Source organism: Pelodiscus sinensis, chromosome 23 (assembly GCF_049634645.1).
Source record: "Pelodiscus sinensis isolate JC-2024 chromosome 23, ASM4963464v1, whole genome shotgun sequence".
In the NCBI taxonomy this organism is placed as follows: Eukaryota; Metazoa; Chordata; order Testudines; family Trionychidae; genus Pelodiscus; species Pelodiscus sinensis.
The window spans coordinates 4,128,965-4,146,324 of NC_134733.1; the positions used below are offsets into that span (position 1 = coordinate 4,128,965).

The 17,360-nt window shown below is 68.2% G+C and overlaps 1 protein-coding gene across 19 annotated transcripts in view; it reads right to left on the reverse strand.

The window, feature by feature from the left end:
* The window catches only part of HSPG2 (heparan sulfate proteoglycan 2), a 145,454-nt gene that overhangs the window by 99,835 nt on the left and 28,259 nt on the right, over window positions 1–17,360 (reverse strand). For all 19 annotated transcript variants that reach the window (XM_075906281.1, XM_075906295.1, XM_075906288.1 and 16 more), the window contains exons 2-3: window positions 2,183–2,318; window positions 1,593–1,688 (exon numbers count right to left, since the gene is read on the reverse strand). In XM_075906281.1, the coding sequence (XP_075762396.1) occupies window positions 1,593–1,688; window positions 2,183–2,318 (232 nt within the window). The remainder of the gene's footprint in view (window positions 1–1,592; window positions 1,689–2,182; window positions 2,319–17,360) is intronic.

Here is a 17,360-nt window from a genome sequence, read left to right on the forward strand (position 1 = left end):
GGAGAAAGAGCTACAGCGGAGCCATGCAGAGCCAGAGCCAGCAACCCCCCAGCCAAGCCTGAGGCACCACAGAGTAGCTGAGCAGGAGAGCAGAGCCTCAACCGAGAAAGGCAGGCCATCAGTGCCACGCAGTGCCACGTGCCTCCCACCCATCCCCCATGCAGTGCCACACTGCATTCTGCCATCAGTGCCATGCAGTGCCACGTGCCTCCCACCCATCCCCCATGCAGTGCCACACTGCATTCTGCCATCAGTGCCACACAGTGCCACGTGCCTCCCACCCAACCCCCATGCAGTGCCACACTGCATTCTGCCATCAGTGCCACGCAGTGCCACGTGCCTCCCACCCATCCCCCATGCAGTGCCACACTGCATTCTGCCATCAGTGCCACGTGCATCCCACCCAACCCCCATGCAGTGCCACACTGCATTCTGCCATCAGTGCCACGCAGTGCCACGTGCTTCCCACCCAACCCCCATGCAGTGCCAAACTGCATTCCACCCTTACTGCCACAGTGCCACATGCCTCCCGCCCATCCCCCATGCAGTGCCACACTGCATTCTGCCATCAGTGCCACGCAGTGCCATGTGCCTCCCACCCAACCTCCATGCAGTGCCACACTGCATTCTGCCCTTACTGCCACAGTGCCACCTTGCTTCCCAAACATCCCCCCATGCACTGCCACACTGCATTCTGCCATCGCTGTCACACAGTGCCATGTGCCTCCCAGCCATCCCCCCATGCACTGCCACACTGCATTACATCCTTACTGCCAGTGCCACACTGCCTCCCACTCATCCCCCCTGCAGTGCCACACTGCATTCTGCCCTTAATGCCACACAGTGCCACGCTGCTTCCCAACCATCCCCCCATTCAGTGCCACACTATGCCACTGTATTGTGCCATCACTGCCACAGTGCCATGCTGCCTCCCACCCATCCCCCCATGCAATGCCACACTGCATTCTGCCATCAGTGCCACACAGTGCCACGTGCCTCCCACCCCTCCCCCATGCAGTGCCACACTGCATTCCACCCTTACTGCCACAGCCTCCCAACCATCCCCCCCATGCCGTGCCACGCTGCTTCTCACCATCACTGACATGCAGTGCCACACTGCATTCCGCCATCACTGCCACACAGTGCCCTGCTGCCTCCCACCCCTACGCCATCAGCACTGTCAGCTCCTTCCTTTGCAGCCTCTTTGGCTGCCCCACTGCCTCCCCCCGTCCCTCCTCTCGCCTGCACCACCCACGAATGAAAGCCAGGCTCCAGGCAAGGCACAGGGCTGTGCCAGTTCACACCCCTCCTGGGTACCTCTCCTGGCTTTGGGGATCCAGGCCCTGTGACGTTCCCCCTTCCCCCCAGACAAACAGGCTGCATTGCTGGCCTGTCATGAGCATCCTGCCCAGCCCACAAGGCCAGGGAGCACTATGTGCGATGCACAGCATGCTGGGTAAGGCAGAGGAGCCCCTCCGAGCAGCCCAAGGCCCGGGCACCCCCATGACATGCCAGCCCAGGGGTGCCACCAGCCCTGCCCCGGCCCTGCCCCCACCCAGTCAGCCCCGCCCCCGGCACCGCCCCCTGCTTACCCGTTGGCAGGAGAGTGACGCTTGGCGCCTGGCTGGCGGCTGGCAGCACTCCAGGTAGCATGACCCCGCTGCCGTTCTCCCCGCTGCCATTGCCGTCTGGAAGGGAAGCAGCCACCATTAGCTCAGGGCTGCGAGTGGCACGGGTCCAGCGCCGGGGCCGACAGGGCAGGGTCGGCGGCAGAGCCTGTGGGGCGGGGTTAGCCCAGCCCGGGGGAGCACATCTCACGGCGGTGTAAGTGCAGACCTGCCCTGGCGCGCCCAGGCCCTCCCTGGGGGGCAAAGGGGCATCAGTGCCCAGCCCTGGGGTTGATAAGGTTTGCTCCCTCCTGCCCGTGCTCAGGCCTGCTCCCGGGACGGAGCCCAGGACGGCAGGGGCCACGGGTGCCGGCCGCGTGGGCCCCTCTCCAGGGCAGGACAGCCCGGCCCCCGCCCCAGCACACCAGGGCTGCACGCTCCCTGCCTGCGTGGGAGTCTGTTGCTACAGAGCAGCTGAGCAGTCTGGGGCCCAAGGAAGCACAGACCCCGGAGCCCAGGCGGGGGCGGGCCCCAGACCGCGGAGGGAGCATCACACCGGGGCCTCCCAGCCCTACCTCCCGAAGCCTGATCCGCCAGCAAGTCCTCATCATCGGAGAGATCAGCGTCGCTCCAGCGGGGCGCGCCCGCCAGGCGGGGCTCCGTGTCCTCCGGGAAGGATGCTTCGTCCAGCCCCTGTGCCGCGTGGCAGACCTGCCGGAGAGAAGCCCAGACACCATCAGCCACTGGCCTGGAGCCCCCCTCATGCACGGGACCCCGGGGGCGCACGGCACACTGCCCAGGGGAACCGCAGGGCTTGCCTGGCCGAGGGGCCTCCTCGCTGCAAGGCCCGGGGGCCAAGCGGTGCTGGAAGGCCCCTTCCCCGGCACTCAGGGCAGCCCCGGCCACTGGGCCTTGCTCCACCCAGTGCCACGTGCAGGGGGCGACTCTGGGTAGCGCTGTGCCCCTGCGCCAGCTGCTCCCCAGTTTCTGGCTGCACCGCAGGCGGCCCGGAGCCCGGCCCACGCGCCGGGGGGAGTAACGGCCGCGATGCCGGGAGGGCACCGGGCCCGGGGAAAGGGACGAGGCTGCTCCTGAGCCTTTTGCACGCAAGCCACCCCGAGAGAGCAGCGGGTCACAAACTCCCGGGGGGCCCCCACGCCGGCGTCTGTGGGGGGCAGCCCCAGCAATAGCAGAGCCCAGCGAGCGACGGCTCTTTGGGGGGCACGGGGGGCAGTGACAAGTCAGTACAAGGGACATGAGGAGGGGGGAGCGGAGCCCCACAGACCCCAACTCACTTTCAATCAACTGTACAAGGGAAAACAGGCCGGCCCATTGCAACGCCTCGCACAGAACCTGCCTCCAGCCAGTCTCCATCCCAGGGGAACCAATGGCCCCCAGCCAGTCTCCTGCGGCCAATGCCAAGCGCCTCACAGGGCAAGTACTGAGTGAGCCCTTCCACCCACCACTCCCAGCTTCTGGCCAACAGAGGTCTAAGGACACCAGCAGATCGGGAGCCACCGGCAGATCCTGGAGCCTCTGACAGGGGATCCTGACCGGTTCGGCTGGGAAGCTACCAAGTGCTGGCACTTCAGTCACCCCTTCCCCCACCGTCATGCTGCTCCTGCCCTGCCGGGGAGGTGCCCCCCGCAGCCTCCTGCTTGCTGGGCAGGGCATGGGAGACAAGGCGAGAGTGTCCCCCCTCCCCTATTCCTGTACCCCGTCTCCACTCTGAGAAGGGGGTGGAGGGAGCTTGGCAGTGCAAATCTGTCACTCACTGCGTGTCTGTCATTCTCACAAACCCCCCCCACTGTCCGTCCCTCTCCTCTCCCAACCCAGCCCGTGTGTGTGTGTGTGTGTGTGGGGGGGGGGTTGGCTGTTACTTCTCTTGCTGCTTGCAAAGGGGGTGATTTGGGGTTGTGACTGGGCTGTGCATTTCCTCATTTTCATTTCTCTCACACTTACATTTCATTCTTTGAGTAGCAAGTTCAAAAGTTCTCAACCTGTTGTGGCGGGAGCCATTACCCCACGGCAGTGGTCCCCAACCATTCGAGGCTGCCGGGCGCCGGGGGCGTGGCCGTTCGCCTGCCGGGCGCCAGAGGGCGGGGACACTTGCACGCCCGGGGGAGGGGCCCTCCCATAGCCGCGTGCCCGGGGCACCCCCATGCACTGTGCGCCCGGGGCCAGGGCCCCCTCCAAGCGCTGCTCGCCCGGAGCCAGCGCTCCCCCCAGGCACCGCGCGCCCGGAGCCAGCGCTCCCCCCAGGCACCGCGCGCCCGGAGCCAGCGCTCCCCCCAGGCACCGCGCGCCCGGAGCCAGCGTTCCCCCCAGGCACCGCGCGCCCAGAGCCAGCGCTCCCCCCAGGCACCGCGCGCCCGGAGCCAGCGCTCCCCCCAGGCACCGCGCGCCCAGAGCCAGCGCTCCCCCCAGGCACCGCGCGCCCAGAGCCAGCGCTCCCCCCAGGCACCGCGCGCCCAGAGCCAGCGCTCCCCCCAGGCACCGCGCGCCCAGAGCCAGCGCTCCCCCCAGGCACCGCGCGCCCAGAGCCAGCGCTCCCCCCAGGCACCGCGCGCCCAGAGCCAGCGCTCCCCCCAGGCACCGCGCGCCCAGAGCCAGCGCTCCCCCCAGGCACCGCGCGCCCGGAGCCAGCGCTCCCCCCAGGCACCGCGCGCCCAGAGTGCGGGCGGCCGATTCACGGCGCTCCCAGGGCCGGCACTCACCATGTGCCATGCGCCCAGGGCTGGCTCTGGCACCGCGCATGCGCCACGTGCCCGGGGCCAGGCCAGCCCTGAGCACTTGGCGGGCGCACACAAATGCCCCCGCAGGTGCCATGGCACCCCTGGGCACTGCATTGGGGACCACTACCCTACGGTAAATGCTGCTCTTGATGTAGCTGGCATGTCCCTGCACCCGAGAGAGGCAGCGCAGGGGTCTCCACACACTGTCCCTGCCTGCAGACACCGCTCCTGCAGCTCCCGTTGATCAGTGGCGGGGACCCGTGGCCAGTGGAAGCTGTGGGCTCAGGGCCTGTAGATGGGGCAGCACATGGTGCCACGGAGCCATCGCTGTCCCTGCCAGCGGCTTCCAGGAGCGGTGCCGGGCCAGGGCAGGAGTGAGCCTGCCTTAATCCCACTGCTCCACCCCCCGGGAGCCATCTGAGTTAAACAGAGCCCAGCCAGAGCCTGCTCCCTGCACCCCCGGCCCGGCCCTGAACCTCCTCCTGCACCCAACCTCTTGCCCAGACGTGAGTCCCTCTGCGCCCAAACTCCTTCCCAGAGCTTATATCTTGAAACCTCTCCTGGACCCCAATCCCCCACCCTGGGCCAAGCCCAGAGCCCCTCCCACACGCTAAACCCCTTGGCCCAAGACCAGAGCCTGCCCCCCAAACTCCTACCCCAGAGCCTGCCCCCCAAACTCCTACCCCCGAGTCTGCACCCCAAGACCAGAGCCTGCACCCCAAACTCCTACCCCAGAGCCTGCACCCCAAGACCAGAGCCTGCCCCCCAAACTCCTACCCCCGAGTCTGCACCCCAAGACCAGAGCCTGCACCCCAAACTCCTACCCCAGAGCCTGCACCCCAAGACCAGAGCCTGCCCCCCAAACTCCTACCCCTGAGTCTGCACCCCAAGACCAGAGCCTGCCCCCCAAACTCCTACCCCCCGAGTCTGCACCCCAAGACCAGAGCCTGCCCCCCAAACTCCTACCCCCCGAGTCTGCACCCCAAGACCAGAGCCTGCACCCCAAACTCCTATCCCAGAGCCTGCACCCCAAGACCAGAGCCTGCCCCCCAAACTCCTACCCCCGAGTCTGCACCCCAAGACCAGAGCCTGCACCCCAAACTCCTACCCCAGAGCCTGCACCCCAAGACCAGAGCCTGCCCCCCAAACTCCTACCCCTGAGTCTGCACCCCAAGACCACAGCCTGCACCCCAAACTCCTATCCCAGAGCCTGCACCCCAAGACCAGAGCCTGCCCCCCAAACTCCTACCCCCGAGTCTGCACCCCAAGACCAGAGCCTGCCCCCCAAACTCCTACCCCTGAGTCTGCACCCCAAGACCAGAGCCTGCACCCCAAACTCCTACCCCAGAGCCTGCACCCCAAGACCAGAGCCTGCCCCCCAAACTCCTACCCCCGAGTCTGCACCCCAAGACCACAGCCTGCACCCCAAACTCCTACCCCAGAGCCTGCACCCCAAGACCAGAGCCTGCACCCCAAACTCCTACCCCCGAGTCTGCACCCCAAGACCAGAGCCTGCACCCAAACTCCTACCCCAGAGCCTGCACCCAAACTCCTACCCCAGCCCAGTGACAGTGAGTGCGGATGGGGGAGGAAGTGGGAACAGGGGGAGGTCTCCAAGAAGGGGTGGGACGGGCGAGGAGGAAGTGGAGCCAGGGTGTCTGGGCTGGAGGTCGATCTTACGTTGCACGTACACTGGGAAAGCGAGCTGGTGCTTAAAAAGGCTGGGAACCCCTGCTGTAAGGTGAGCACCTGGCAGGCGCCCAGGGGAGATTCAAATGCCACCCAGGCTCCTCGCACAGCGCCCACAGCCAGCAGCATGTTGCTATGGGCGGTGCACAATCACACATGCCTGGGTGCAGGTAGCAACACGTATCGCACAGATGGATGGAAGCCCTCAGCGGTAACAGCGGCTGGAGTTGCATTTTCCAAAGGGCACGGCTCGGCATTGACTGAACTTGAATTTCAGCTGCCCTCTTGCCCGATCACCCAGCGCTGGGAGATCCCTTTGCAGCTCTTCCCAGTCTGCTCTGGACTTCGCTTTCTCGAGCAGTTTGGCTTCATCTGCAAATGTTGCCACCTCCCTGTTTACCCCGTTTCCAGACCCTGCGTAAATAGGCTGAATAGGGCTGGTCCCAGTTCGGATCCCTGGGAGACACCAGCAGACACCGCTCTCCGGGGTGAAACGGGACCGTGGCTTTCTGCCCTTTGTTTCCTGGTTTTTCACCCATGGCACGAGGACTTTCCCTCTTACCCCACGACAGCTTCCTCTGCCCAAGAGCCTTTGCCAAAGGCTTCCTGAAAGCCCGAGGACACGCTGGCCACGTCTGTGAGCACCCCGCGAAGAACTCCCTTTACAAAAACCACGCCGTGGCCGCCCCGGGAAACCGAGTTCATCTCTGCGTCTGGCCAGCCTGCTCTTTCTACCCTTTCAGCCAGGCTGCCTGGGACTGAGGCCAGGCTGGCCAGCCTATAGCTGCTGGGATCACCTAAAAACCAGCCTCACGTCAGCTCTGCTCCAGTCACCCGGCTGAGTCACTGGTCCCGCCAGCTGAGTCCTTCCGAGCCGGGGGATCCCACCGAGGCCTGGGAACCGGTTCCTGCTTTTCTTCCAAAACCTCCCCCAGAGCCCCCTCAGGCTGGGCCGGCTCCCAGGACCTGCTTGTGTTCCGACGTCACTGACGGCGCGTTGGGGACCCCCGACCCTGCACCCCCATCCGCAGCCAGATGTCAGCCAGTAGAGCAGAAGGTTTGATTGTTCCCCAGAGACCCAGCGTAGCTTAGGGGCGATGCTAACACAGGAGCCAGGGCAGACAGGGCATTATTCCTCTTGGGGGGAAGGGCTCACGGGCCCTGAACCCCCCTTTCCTGCTCCCCAGTCTGCCCTTCTCATCCTCCCCAGCCTAGACTCACTCACACGCCCAGGCGCTGCTCACTAGCCCCAGGCAGCCCCGCCTCCTCCACTGTCCTCCCAGGTCCAAGTGTTAGCTGCTGTCACCTGGGCCTCAGGAGGTGAGAGACTGCACATACTTCCCCAGTGAGTCACACCCAGCCTCCCTCTCCTCATGCAGCTAGTGCTCCAGGGCGTGGGTAAACTGAGGCACACCCCCCCACACACAGCATCACTACAGAGCAGCATAGGACAGTAGAATCCGATATAACCCCACAAGAGAAACGGTGAATGCAAGCACCCCCACTACATCACAGTCACTAAGTCCCAGGGGGGCACTAATTAGCTAGGGTTACCATATTTGAACTTTCAAAAAAGAGGACACACGCCGGTCAGCAACTCCCCCTCCCCCTTTCCCCGCAGCCCGGGCGCGCTGGAAGCCCACGTTTTAAGGCGGAACCAGAGGTTGGGAGCAATCCCAGCTTATGGACCAGGGATTCAGGTCACCGTGCGCAATGCATCATGGGTATGCAAATGCGCACCCCTGGGTACGCTCAGAGCTGGGATCTCCCAGCTGCGGCTGCAGCCCCTCGAAGGCGGGCGGGGGCCAGGCCGAGCGTGGCGCTCTCCTCGGGCGGGGCAGGCGGGCTGCGCCATGGTTCTATATAAGCCGATCTACATTTGTTTGAAAAAGGAGCAGGGCAAAATCCCCGACACGTTTGGATATTTAAACAAGCCAGCCGGCCGGAGATTGGAGGCGGAAAAGGAGACATGGCGGGAAGCCGGAGGGACGGGGACCCTCGAGCAAGGACTCGTGGCGATGGAGAATCCGGCCCCGCCCAGCCCACGCGGCGTGGGGTGCGGAGGGAGGCGCTGAACACCCTCAGCCCCAGGACGGCAGGGGGGTCCAGGAATCAGCCCTGCTGTGGAGCCTGGTGCCAGTGCCCCCGTGGGGCAGGCTGGGCCAAGGCAATCAGCTACCTTGGGGGGTGCCTGGGGAGGAGCAGGCTCTGAGCTTTGGGGGGCTGGTGGCGGCTGCAGGCAGCCCCCATTGGTTGAACTGTAGTGAAGACAAAAGGATCAGCAGGGAGGCTCTCTGACTGAGACAGGACCACGGGTCCCGCGTGGCTACAGGGCAGCTGCAGACTGGGCTGGGCGGGCGGCTACATACGCTGAGGAGGGGCTGGTTTGGTTTTGCCATGTAGACACACGTGGCAGGTTTGCCAGTGACACTCCTGGGTGGGTGGGGCTTGAACCCCCCCATGCTAGTGTCCCCAGGCCAACACCCTAACCCCTAGGCCACGCCAGAACCCTATCTGGCCTTCCTAAGAGGGCAGCTGGTCCCCAGGCCAATGTCCTGACCCGGGGGCCAAACTGTGCCAGGGGGCGACCACGCAAATGGGGAATTTTCCTCCCACGGCCGATTGGCGCAGGAGCGGGGTGGGAGGGCTCGCAACGCCACTGCTCCCACGGCGCCGACGGCTCCCGGAGCCCCTCAGCAGCCCCTGGGCAGTGCCCAGACCAGCGCGGGGGGGCGGCTGCCGCCCGTACAGACGGACTCAGGCCGGGACAGGTGACTTGGTCATGTGACTCCAAACGCCATCTTGGTGCTGCTCTTTTCCAGCGAGAACCGGGGGATTCCCGCCCTGCGGGGAAGACCTCAAAACCCCTGGGAACGCCGCCATCTCGTCTTCCCTCCGGCTCCTCCCCGCGGGGGGCCTGTGCGACCAACCGAACCGCTAAACGAAGGGCCCACCGGCCCCCCCGGACTGGGGACGTGCTCCAGAGACTGGGCTGAAGCCAGCAGCAACTTCCACCTCTGCTGCCAGCCTTCCCACCGCGCGAGGAGCTGGGGGTCCGACGCCCTGCCCCCCCGCGCGAGGAGCTGGGGGTCCGACGCCCTGCCCCACGACGCACGGAGCTGGGGGGTCCGACGCCCTGCCCCCCCGCGCGCGGAGCTGGGGGTCCGACGCCCTGCCCCCCCGCGCGCGGAGCTGGGGGGGGTCCGCCGCCCTGCCCCTCCGCGCGCGGAGCTGGGGGGGTCCGCCGCCCTGCCCCCCCGCGCGCGGAGCTGGGGGTCCGCCGCCCTGCCCCCCCGCGCGCGGAGCTGGGGGTCCGACGCCCTGCCCCCCCGCGCGCGGAGCTGGGGGGGGTCCGACGCCCTGCCCCTCCGCGCGCGGAGCTGGGGGGGTCCGCCGCCCTGCCCCTCCGCGCGCGGAGCTGGGGGGGTCCGCCGCCCTGCCCCTCCGCGCGCGGAGCTGGGGGGGTCCGACGCCCTGCCCTCCGCGCGCGGAGCTGGGGGGGGTCCGACGCCCTGCCCTCCGTGCGCGGAGCTGGGGGGGTCCGACGACCTGCCCTCCGTGCGCGGAGCTGGGGGGGTCCGACGACCTGCCCTCCGTGCGCGGAGCTGGGGGGGTCCGACGCCCTGCCCTCCACGCGCGGAGCTGGGGGGGTCCGACGCCCTGCCCTCCACGCGCGGAGCTGGGGGTCCGATGCCCTGCCCTCCACGCGCGGAGCTGGGGGTCTGACCCCTTTTATAACTGTAACACTCCCTCTCTCCGCTTCCTACGCAGTCAGATTTCAGATTCTGCAGAATTTGCACGGCGGGATGTTGGGGGCCGAGCCGAAGCACCGAGCTGGCCGGGGCTGTGCTGGTCCTTCGGGCCGGGGCGGAGGCTGTCAAACAGGGCCAGGCGCCGTGTGCCCATGGGGGTTGGGAGCACAGCCCGGGCCGAGAACAGGCCCCTTGGAGCAGCCAGCGGCGGGGCCGGGAGGCGCAGGCAGACGCAGGAGGCGCACTGCCCAGGGGCTGCTAAGGGGCCCGGATGCCCCCAGACGTCTCCTCCAGCGGAGCAGCTGTGGTGCCCCCACGGCAGGGACGGGACGAGCCAGCCCTGGAATTCCACAGGCTGAGGTCACTGGCCAGCTGCGAGCACATGGCCCGGGGGGGCGGTGGGAACACAGGGCCGTGGGCTCCTCCGAGCAGCACAGGAATGCGGGTGGGTGGCTGGGGATGAGCTCACCGCTCCACGGGCCGGCCTGACTCCGGCCCAGCCGTGGCAGCGAGGCCCGAGCTGGCGCCCACGGGCTGGCCGGGGCACGGGGCTGCTGGGAGCTCACTCAGCGGCCATGTGCCATCCCCGGGATCCAGCTGGGCTCCGTGGCAGCCCTGGCCTGCCCGAGATGGCCACCGAGCCACGGCTGAAGAACCGGCTTGCGGTGGAGGCAGGGCTGATGGCACGGGCGGAATGGGCAGGAGCTGGTCCCACAGGGCCCCAGCAGAGGGGCAAAGCCCCCCCCAGGAATTTGGCTGCTGCTTGCACCCAGGACACGGCGCACTGTGCTCATCGCGGGGGGACCGGGGGTGCTGTGGGGGCGCCAGGGAAAGGCTCATTCAGGGCGAATTGCTTAGCAATTGGGCTGCGCAGCCCACGCTCTGCTCCAAGGCCCCAAACCGCCTGCTCCCCACACAGGCCAGCAAGGAGCCAGGGCCCTTGGGCCTCCAGTTCTCCCGGGCCCCCACCCGCAGGGGGGACAAACCCCGTCTCCCCAAACCCAGCCGGCCCGCGGAGCAGCTGCATTTCCCTGGCAGGGTCAGTTCCTTGACCCCGGAGCGACTCCACTGACCCCACGGATCTGCCCCCTGGGAAACCTGAGTCGGGGGTGGCCCATGCACCGGCCAGCGTGGCCAGCCCGTCGCCCGCCCTGCAGGGAGCAACACCCCCGCAGCCCTCTCCTGCCGCAGACTCACTCCCTGGGGGCCCGGGATGCAGGACGCCAACTCCCCGGGGCTCTTCTCCCAACAATTAAACCAAACCAACATCCCCACCTGGGCCAGGCCCTCAGCAGGGAGAGGCAGTGGGCGCTGCCTGGCACCCCGCCACGGAGCTGCCCCGCTGCACAGCTGCCCTGCCCCACTGCCCTGCCACCCAGCGCCCTGCCACAGAGCCCCCCCATCACAAGCTGCCCTGCCCCACTGCCCTGCCACCCAGCGCCCTGCCGCAGAGCCCCCCCATCACAAGCTGCCCTGCCCCACTGCCCTGCCACCCAGCGCCCTGCCGCAGAGCCCCCCCATCACAAGCTGCCCTGCCCCACTGCCCTGCCACCCAGCGCCCTGCCGCAGAGCCCCCCCATCACAAGCTGCCCTGCCCCACTGCCCTGCCACCCAGCGCCCTGCCGCAGAGCTGCCCCACCGCACAGCTGCACCCAGCTTTGGAGCACAGAGATTCAGAGACAAGATCACTTCCCTCCTGTGTCCAAAGCACAGACATGCCCCTCTGGGGAAATGGGCTCAGCCCCTTTCCATGGGGCAGCCGAGACACGCTGTGGCAGCACAACCCCCTTCTGAGACACCCGCTTCTCCCTGCAGCACCGCACTGCCGGCAGCCCCGACCCTGCCCCCCTGTAGCAGGGAGAACAGGCTCCGCCGGCCAGGAGGGGTTATTGCTTCTCCAGGGTACAGCCCAGCACAGACGGGATGTGGTTACCGGAGCCAGGGCCAGGACACCTCAGCCCCCCCGCGTTAGGGGTCCCCCCCCAGACCCTCAGCTCAGTCTGTTCCCTTCATGCTCTCTAGCCAGCAACTGCCCAGCGCCCGACCCTGCCCCCAGCCAAGTGCTCGTCCCCGCCGCCCCCCCTTGGTCTGCCCCCCGGGAAGAGCCTTGTTCTCTGCTCAGGCTGGGCCTGGGTGTCTGGGCCAATCCACACGTGGGTGAGTCCGTGGGACTCTCACAGCACAGCGCGGGGGGGGCTACAGAGCAGACAGCCCCCCCACTACGTCACCTCTCCCCCCTCCGAGAGCAAACTGAGCAGGGTCACTCGGCTGTGCCCTGAGGAAGTCCGGGACCCCGTGCCAGGGAAAGCCGGGTGGTGAATTGGCGCTCCCCTTGGCTTGGGTCTGCCACGGCGCTGCCCTGCAGGAGCCGGCTCCCCGGCTCAGGGGGAGAGTGCCCCCTAGGGGGCCACGTGCCCCGCTCCCCGCAGCACCGCGCCCCCAGTGCCACGCGGGGCATAGACTCAGCACAGACTGCCCGGGAACAACCCTCCCCCGGGGCGCCCCCTGCTGCATCCCTCACAGCCCAGCCCAGCCCTGCCCTGCTGCCCCCCGCAATAAGCTACAAGTGGGGGCTCGTGGCAGGTGCTTAGGGGCTCTGCCGGGCTCATGCCCAACACCCGCTCTGACCCATGGGCCATCCCCAGCCCCCAGCCGCCCTGCACTGAATCCAGGCCTTGCACACGGAGAACCAGTCCAGCCCCAGCTCTTCGGCGGGGAGGGGGAGGGACCCCACAAGGCAGCCCCCCACCCCACAGGAGCAGGGAGAGAAGATGCAGATGGGTGGCAGGTGGGCACAGCACGGCCTGAGTGCCAGCCTCCCCCTCCCCCTCCCCGGCTGCACCCCAGTCTCCTCTGAGCCCCTCATCCAGCCCAGCCCACAGCGGGGAGGGACCTAGCGCAGCGACAGTGCCCACAGCGAGCCGGCTTGGTGCAGGCTCCCTGCCCTCTCCCCGCCCGGCCCACTGGCAGCCAGAGCCTGGTGCATGGGACCGGGAGGCAGGAATTCGTCACAGCAGCACTTTCCTGTGCAAACAGCCCGGTCATTACTCCCGGGGGATGGGCAGGGGACAAAGGCCTGATGGAAACAGACAGGGCATTTAATCACCCTGCCCGGCTGAATGGGTGTGAAAGGCCAGGGGGAAACAGGAGCTGGCGATCCATGCAGTCTGCAATGCCAGCACGGCCCCATGCCAGGCTCCACACGGCCCCCAGGCCAGCGCCGCGGCATCCCCACCAGGTGCTCCTCCCATGCCACCCTCTGGCACCTCGCCAGGCACCCGGCCTCTCCTGCAAGAGGGGCTGGGGCACTGAGGCCACGTGCACTGCCGGGGAGGAGGGCGTGTTCTCCAAGCCTGGGGCACGGCCTGGCGGGGGCAGTGCCACGAGGACAGGCCGCCCGGCGGGGTTCAGCTCCTGCAGCCGGGCAGGGAGCAGGGACCAGTTCGCCGGCCCTGGACCAGACTGCCTGGCAGGGCCCTGTTCCTCACCGAAGCCGGCAAGTCAGTGGTGCGAGTGCCGCTCGCCCGGGGCAGCCACATGCCCCAGCTGCCCACAGACCTGCAAGCGGGCCCTTGCCAGCGCCGCGACGGGCACAGAGCTCACTGCAGAGGTACCAGCTGCAAGGCCCAGGCCAGCGCCGCGACGGGCACAGAGCTCACTGCAGAGGTACCAGCTGCAAGGCCCTTGCCAGTGCCGCGACGGGCACAGAGCTCACTGCAGAGGTACCAGCTGCAAGGCCCAGGCCAGCGCCGCGACGGGCACAGAGCTCACTGCAGAGGTACCAGCTGCAAGGCCCTTGCCAGTGCCGCGACGGGCACAGAGCTCACTGCAGAGGTACCAGCTGCAAGGCCCAGGCCAGCGCCGCGACGGGCACAGAGCTCACTGCAGAGGTACCAGCTGCAAGGCCCAGGCCAGCGCCGCGACGGGCACAGAGCTCACTGCAGAGGTACCAGCTGCAAGGCCCAGGCCAGCGCCGCGATGGGCACAGAGCTCACTGCAGAGGTACCAGCTGCAAGGCCCAGGCCAGCGCCGCGATGGGCACAGAGCTCACTGCAGAGGTACCAGCTGCAAGGCCCTTGTCAGCGCCGCGACGGGCACAGAGCTCACTGCAGAGGTACCAGCTGCAAGGCCCTTGCCAGCGCCGCGATGGGCACAGAGCTCACTGCAGAGGTACCAGCTGCAAGGCCTCACTGCAGAGGTACCAGCTGCAAGGCCCTTGCCACCGCCGCGACGGGCACAGAGCTCACTGCAGAGGTACCAGCTGCAAGGCCCTTGCCAGCGCCGCGACGGGCACAGAGCTCACTGCAGAGGTACCAGCTGCAAGGCCCTTGCCAGCGCCGTGACGGGCACAGAGCTCACTGCAGAGGTACCAGCTGCAAGGCCCAGGCCAGCGCCGCGACGGGCACAGAGCTCACTGCAGAGGTACCAGCTGCAAGGCCCAAGCCAGCGCCGGGCCTGTGGGGTGCCAGCGACAGCGCTGAGGCCTGGAGTGGCAGGCGGGTCACTGCGGTAGCTGCCACACAGACCCGGGCACCCAAAGCGGGCTCCTGCCACGGCCCTGCACTGAGGCCTGAAGGCCCCGGGGGCAGCTAGCCTGGGCCACAGCGGGAGCCAGGGAACTGCTCTGTGCCCGGCCCTGCTCCAGCTGTAATGCCACTGCCCTGGCCTGGGGGCTGGCAGAGCCTCCCCTCTCCGGAAGGGTGCTGGCCCAGGCCCCTGGGCGGGTCCCCCCAGGCTGAGGGGGCCCCACAGCGAGGGGAGGGCACATGGCACAGAGCTGCGGACCCAGGGAGGGCATTAAGGAGCAGGGCAGGCTCACGGGCGCTGCCTGGACACGCGATGCAGCACAAGGCGATGGCAGCCACAGCAGGCTCAGCCTGCGGAACTCCCTGCCGCAAGGTATCTCGGAGGCCACGAGCCTAAACCCGCCCATCTCAGCCACGGGACCCACCGGCCCCTGGGCGCTCAGCCTCCCGCTGCAGCAGCTGCTGGGTCTTCAGCCCAGGAATCTGGGCTCAGGGCCAGGGCAGCCAGAACAGCAGGGCTCCCCTCCCCCAGCTCTGCCAGGCCCCTCGATCCCGCCCCAGGCCCCCTGCCCTGCACTCCCCCCCAGCTCTGCCAGGCCCCTCGATCCCGCCCCAGGCTCCCTGCCCTGCACCTCCCCCCAGCTCTGCCAGGCCTCTCGATCCCACCCCAGAGCACCTGCCCTGCACTCCCCCCCCAGCTCTGCCAGACCCCTCGATCCCGCCCCAGGCCACCTGCCCTGCACTCCCTCCCCCCCAGCTCTGCCAGGCCCCTCGATCCCACCCCAGAGCACCTGCCCTGCACTCCCCCCCAGCTCTGCCAGGCCCCTCGATCCCACCCCAGAGCACCTGCCCTGCACTCCCCCCCAGCTCTGCCAGGCCCCTCGATCCCACCCCAGAGCACCTGCCCTGCACTCCCCCCCAGCTCTGCCAGGCCCCTCGATCCCGCCCCAGAGCACCTGCCCTGCACTGCCCCCCCAGCTCTGCCAGGCCCCTCGATCCCGCCCCAGAGCACCTGCCCTGCACTGCCCCCCAGCTCTGCCAGACCCCTCGATCCCGCCCCAGGCCACCTGCCCTGCACTCCCCCCCAGCTCTGCCAGGCCCCTCGATCCCACCCCAGAGCACCTGCCCTGCACTCCCCCCCAGCTCTGCCAGGCCCCTCGATCCCGCCCCAGAGCACCTGCCCTGCACTGCCCCCCAGCTCTGCCAGGCCCCTCGATCCCACCCCAGAGCACCTGCCCTGCACTCCCCCCCAGCTCTGCCAGGCCCCTCGATCCCACCCCAGAGCACCTGCCCTGCACTCCCCCCCAGCTCTGCCAGGCCCCTCGATCCCACCCCAGAGCACCTGCCCTGCACTCCCCCCCAGCTCTGCCAGGCCCCTCGATCCCACCCCAGAGCACCTGCCCTGCACTCCCCCCCAGCTCTGCCAGGCCCCTCGATCCCGCCCCAGAGCACCTGCCCTGCACTCCCCCCCCAGCTCTGCCAGGCCCCTCGATCCCGCCCCAGAGCACCTGCCCTGCACTGCCCCCCCAGCTCTGCCAGGTCCCTCGATCCCGCCCCAGGCCCCCTGCCCTGCACTCCCCCCCCCAGCTCTGCCAGGCCCCTCGATCCCGCTCTAGGCCCCCTGCCCTGCACTGCCCCCCCAGCTCTGCCAGGCCCCTCGATCCCGCCCTAGGCCCCCTGCACTGCCCCCCCCAGCTCTGCCAGGCCCCTCGATCCCACCCCAGAACCCCTGCCCTGTGTGCCGTAGTGGGTGGTACCTTGCTGGTTGCTATGCTGGGCAGTGGGCTGTGGGTGACCCGCCTGGCTGCCGGCTGCAGCACGGCCCAGCAGGGCAGGGGATGAGTCACTAGGCCAGGGTCTCTCAACCTGTCCGCCCAGCTACCCCCCAAGGAGAGGAACAAAGGAAGGTGGATGCCGCCCCTGGCTGGGGGCAGGGCTGGAAGAGTTTTAGTTTCGGTTTGGGAAGCAGGGGGAAGGAGCTAGGGAGGGGGCTGGGATTGTAGGGCCCAGCCACCCCCTATCTCAGGGGGGCACTGAAGCCTCTTAGCCCCAGTTCCTGGAACCAGATGACATCTGTGCTGCGCTGTATCCTGGAGAAGCAACAAACTCCCTCTGCTCTACTGGCTGGGGGAGTCTGTCTGTGCTATTACAGGGGTGCAGGAGACGGGAAAACCCCAACGCGCCGTCCACCCTGCACTCCCCACACACAGCTCTGCCAGCCCCCTTGATTCTGCCCCACAGCCCCCCCCCCAGTTCTGCCAGTGTCCCTCGATCCCGCCCCACAGCCCCTGCTCCCCTCCCCTCCCAGCTCTGCCGGTGCCCCTCGATCCCGCCCCACAGCCCCTGCTCCCCTCCCCTCCCAGCTCTGCCGGTGCCCCTCGATCCCGCCCCACAGCCCCTGCTCCCCTCCCCTCCCAGCTCTGCCGGTGCCCCTCGATCCCGCCCCACAGCCCCTGCTCCCCTCCCCTCCCAGCTCTGCCGGTGCCCCTCGATCCCGCCCCACAGCCCCTGCTCCCCTCCCCTCCCAGCTCTGCCGGTGCCCCTCGATCCCGCCCCACAGCCCCTGCTCCCCTCCCCTCCCAGCTCTGCCGGTGCCCCTCGATCCCGCCCCACAGCCCCTGCTCCCCTCCCCTCCCAGCTCTGCCGGTGCCCCTCGATCCCGCCCCACAGCCCCTGCTCCCCTCCCCTCCCAGCTCTGCCGGTGCCCCTCGATCCCGCCCCACAGCCCCTGCTCCCCTCCCCTCCCAGCTCTGCCGGTGCCCCTCGATCCTGCCCCACAGCCCCGCTATTCCAGACCCATGCCCTGCAGAGCTTTAACTGGGCGCTCTCCACAGAGGAGGCCTGGCACTGCAGCTTAGCAAGGGGCAGGTTTCTGCAGTGGGGTAATTCTGGGGGACTGGGGAGGGTGGGTGGTTCAGTATCCGGGTCAGATCTTGCTGCAGCATCGCTGCTCTCCCCACTGCCCGCCCCAGGCAGCGCCGCCCCACAGGACGGCTCCAGCGCCAGGCACAGGTGCCCCCCCCATGCTTTTGGCCATCAGCAGTGGGCAGG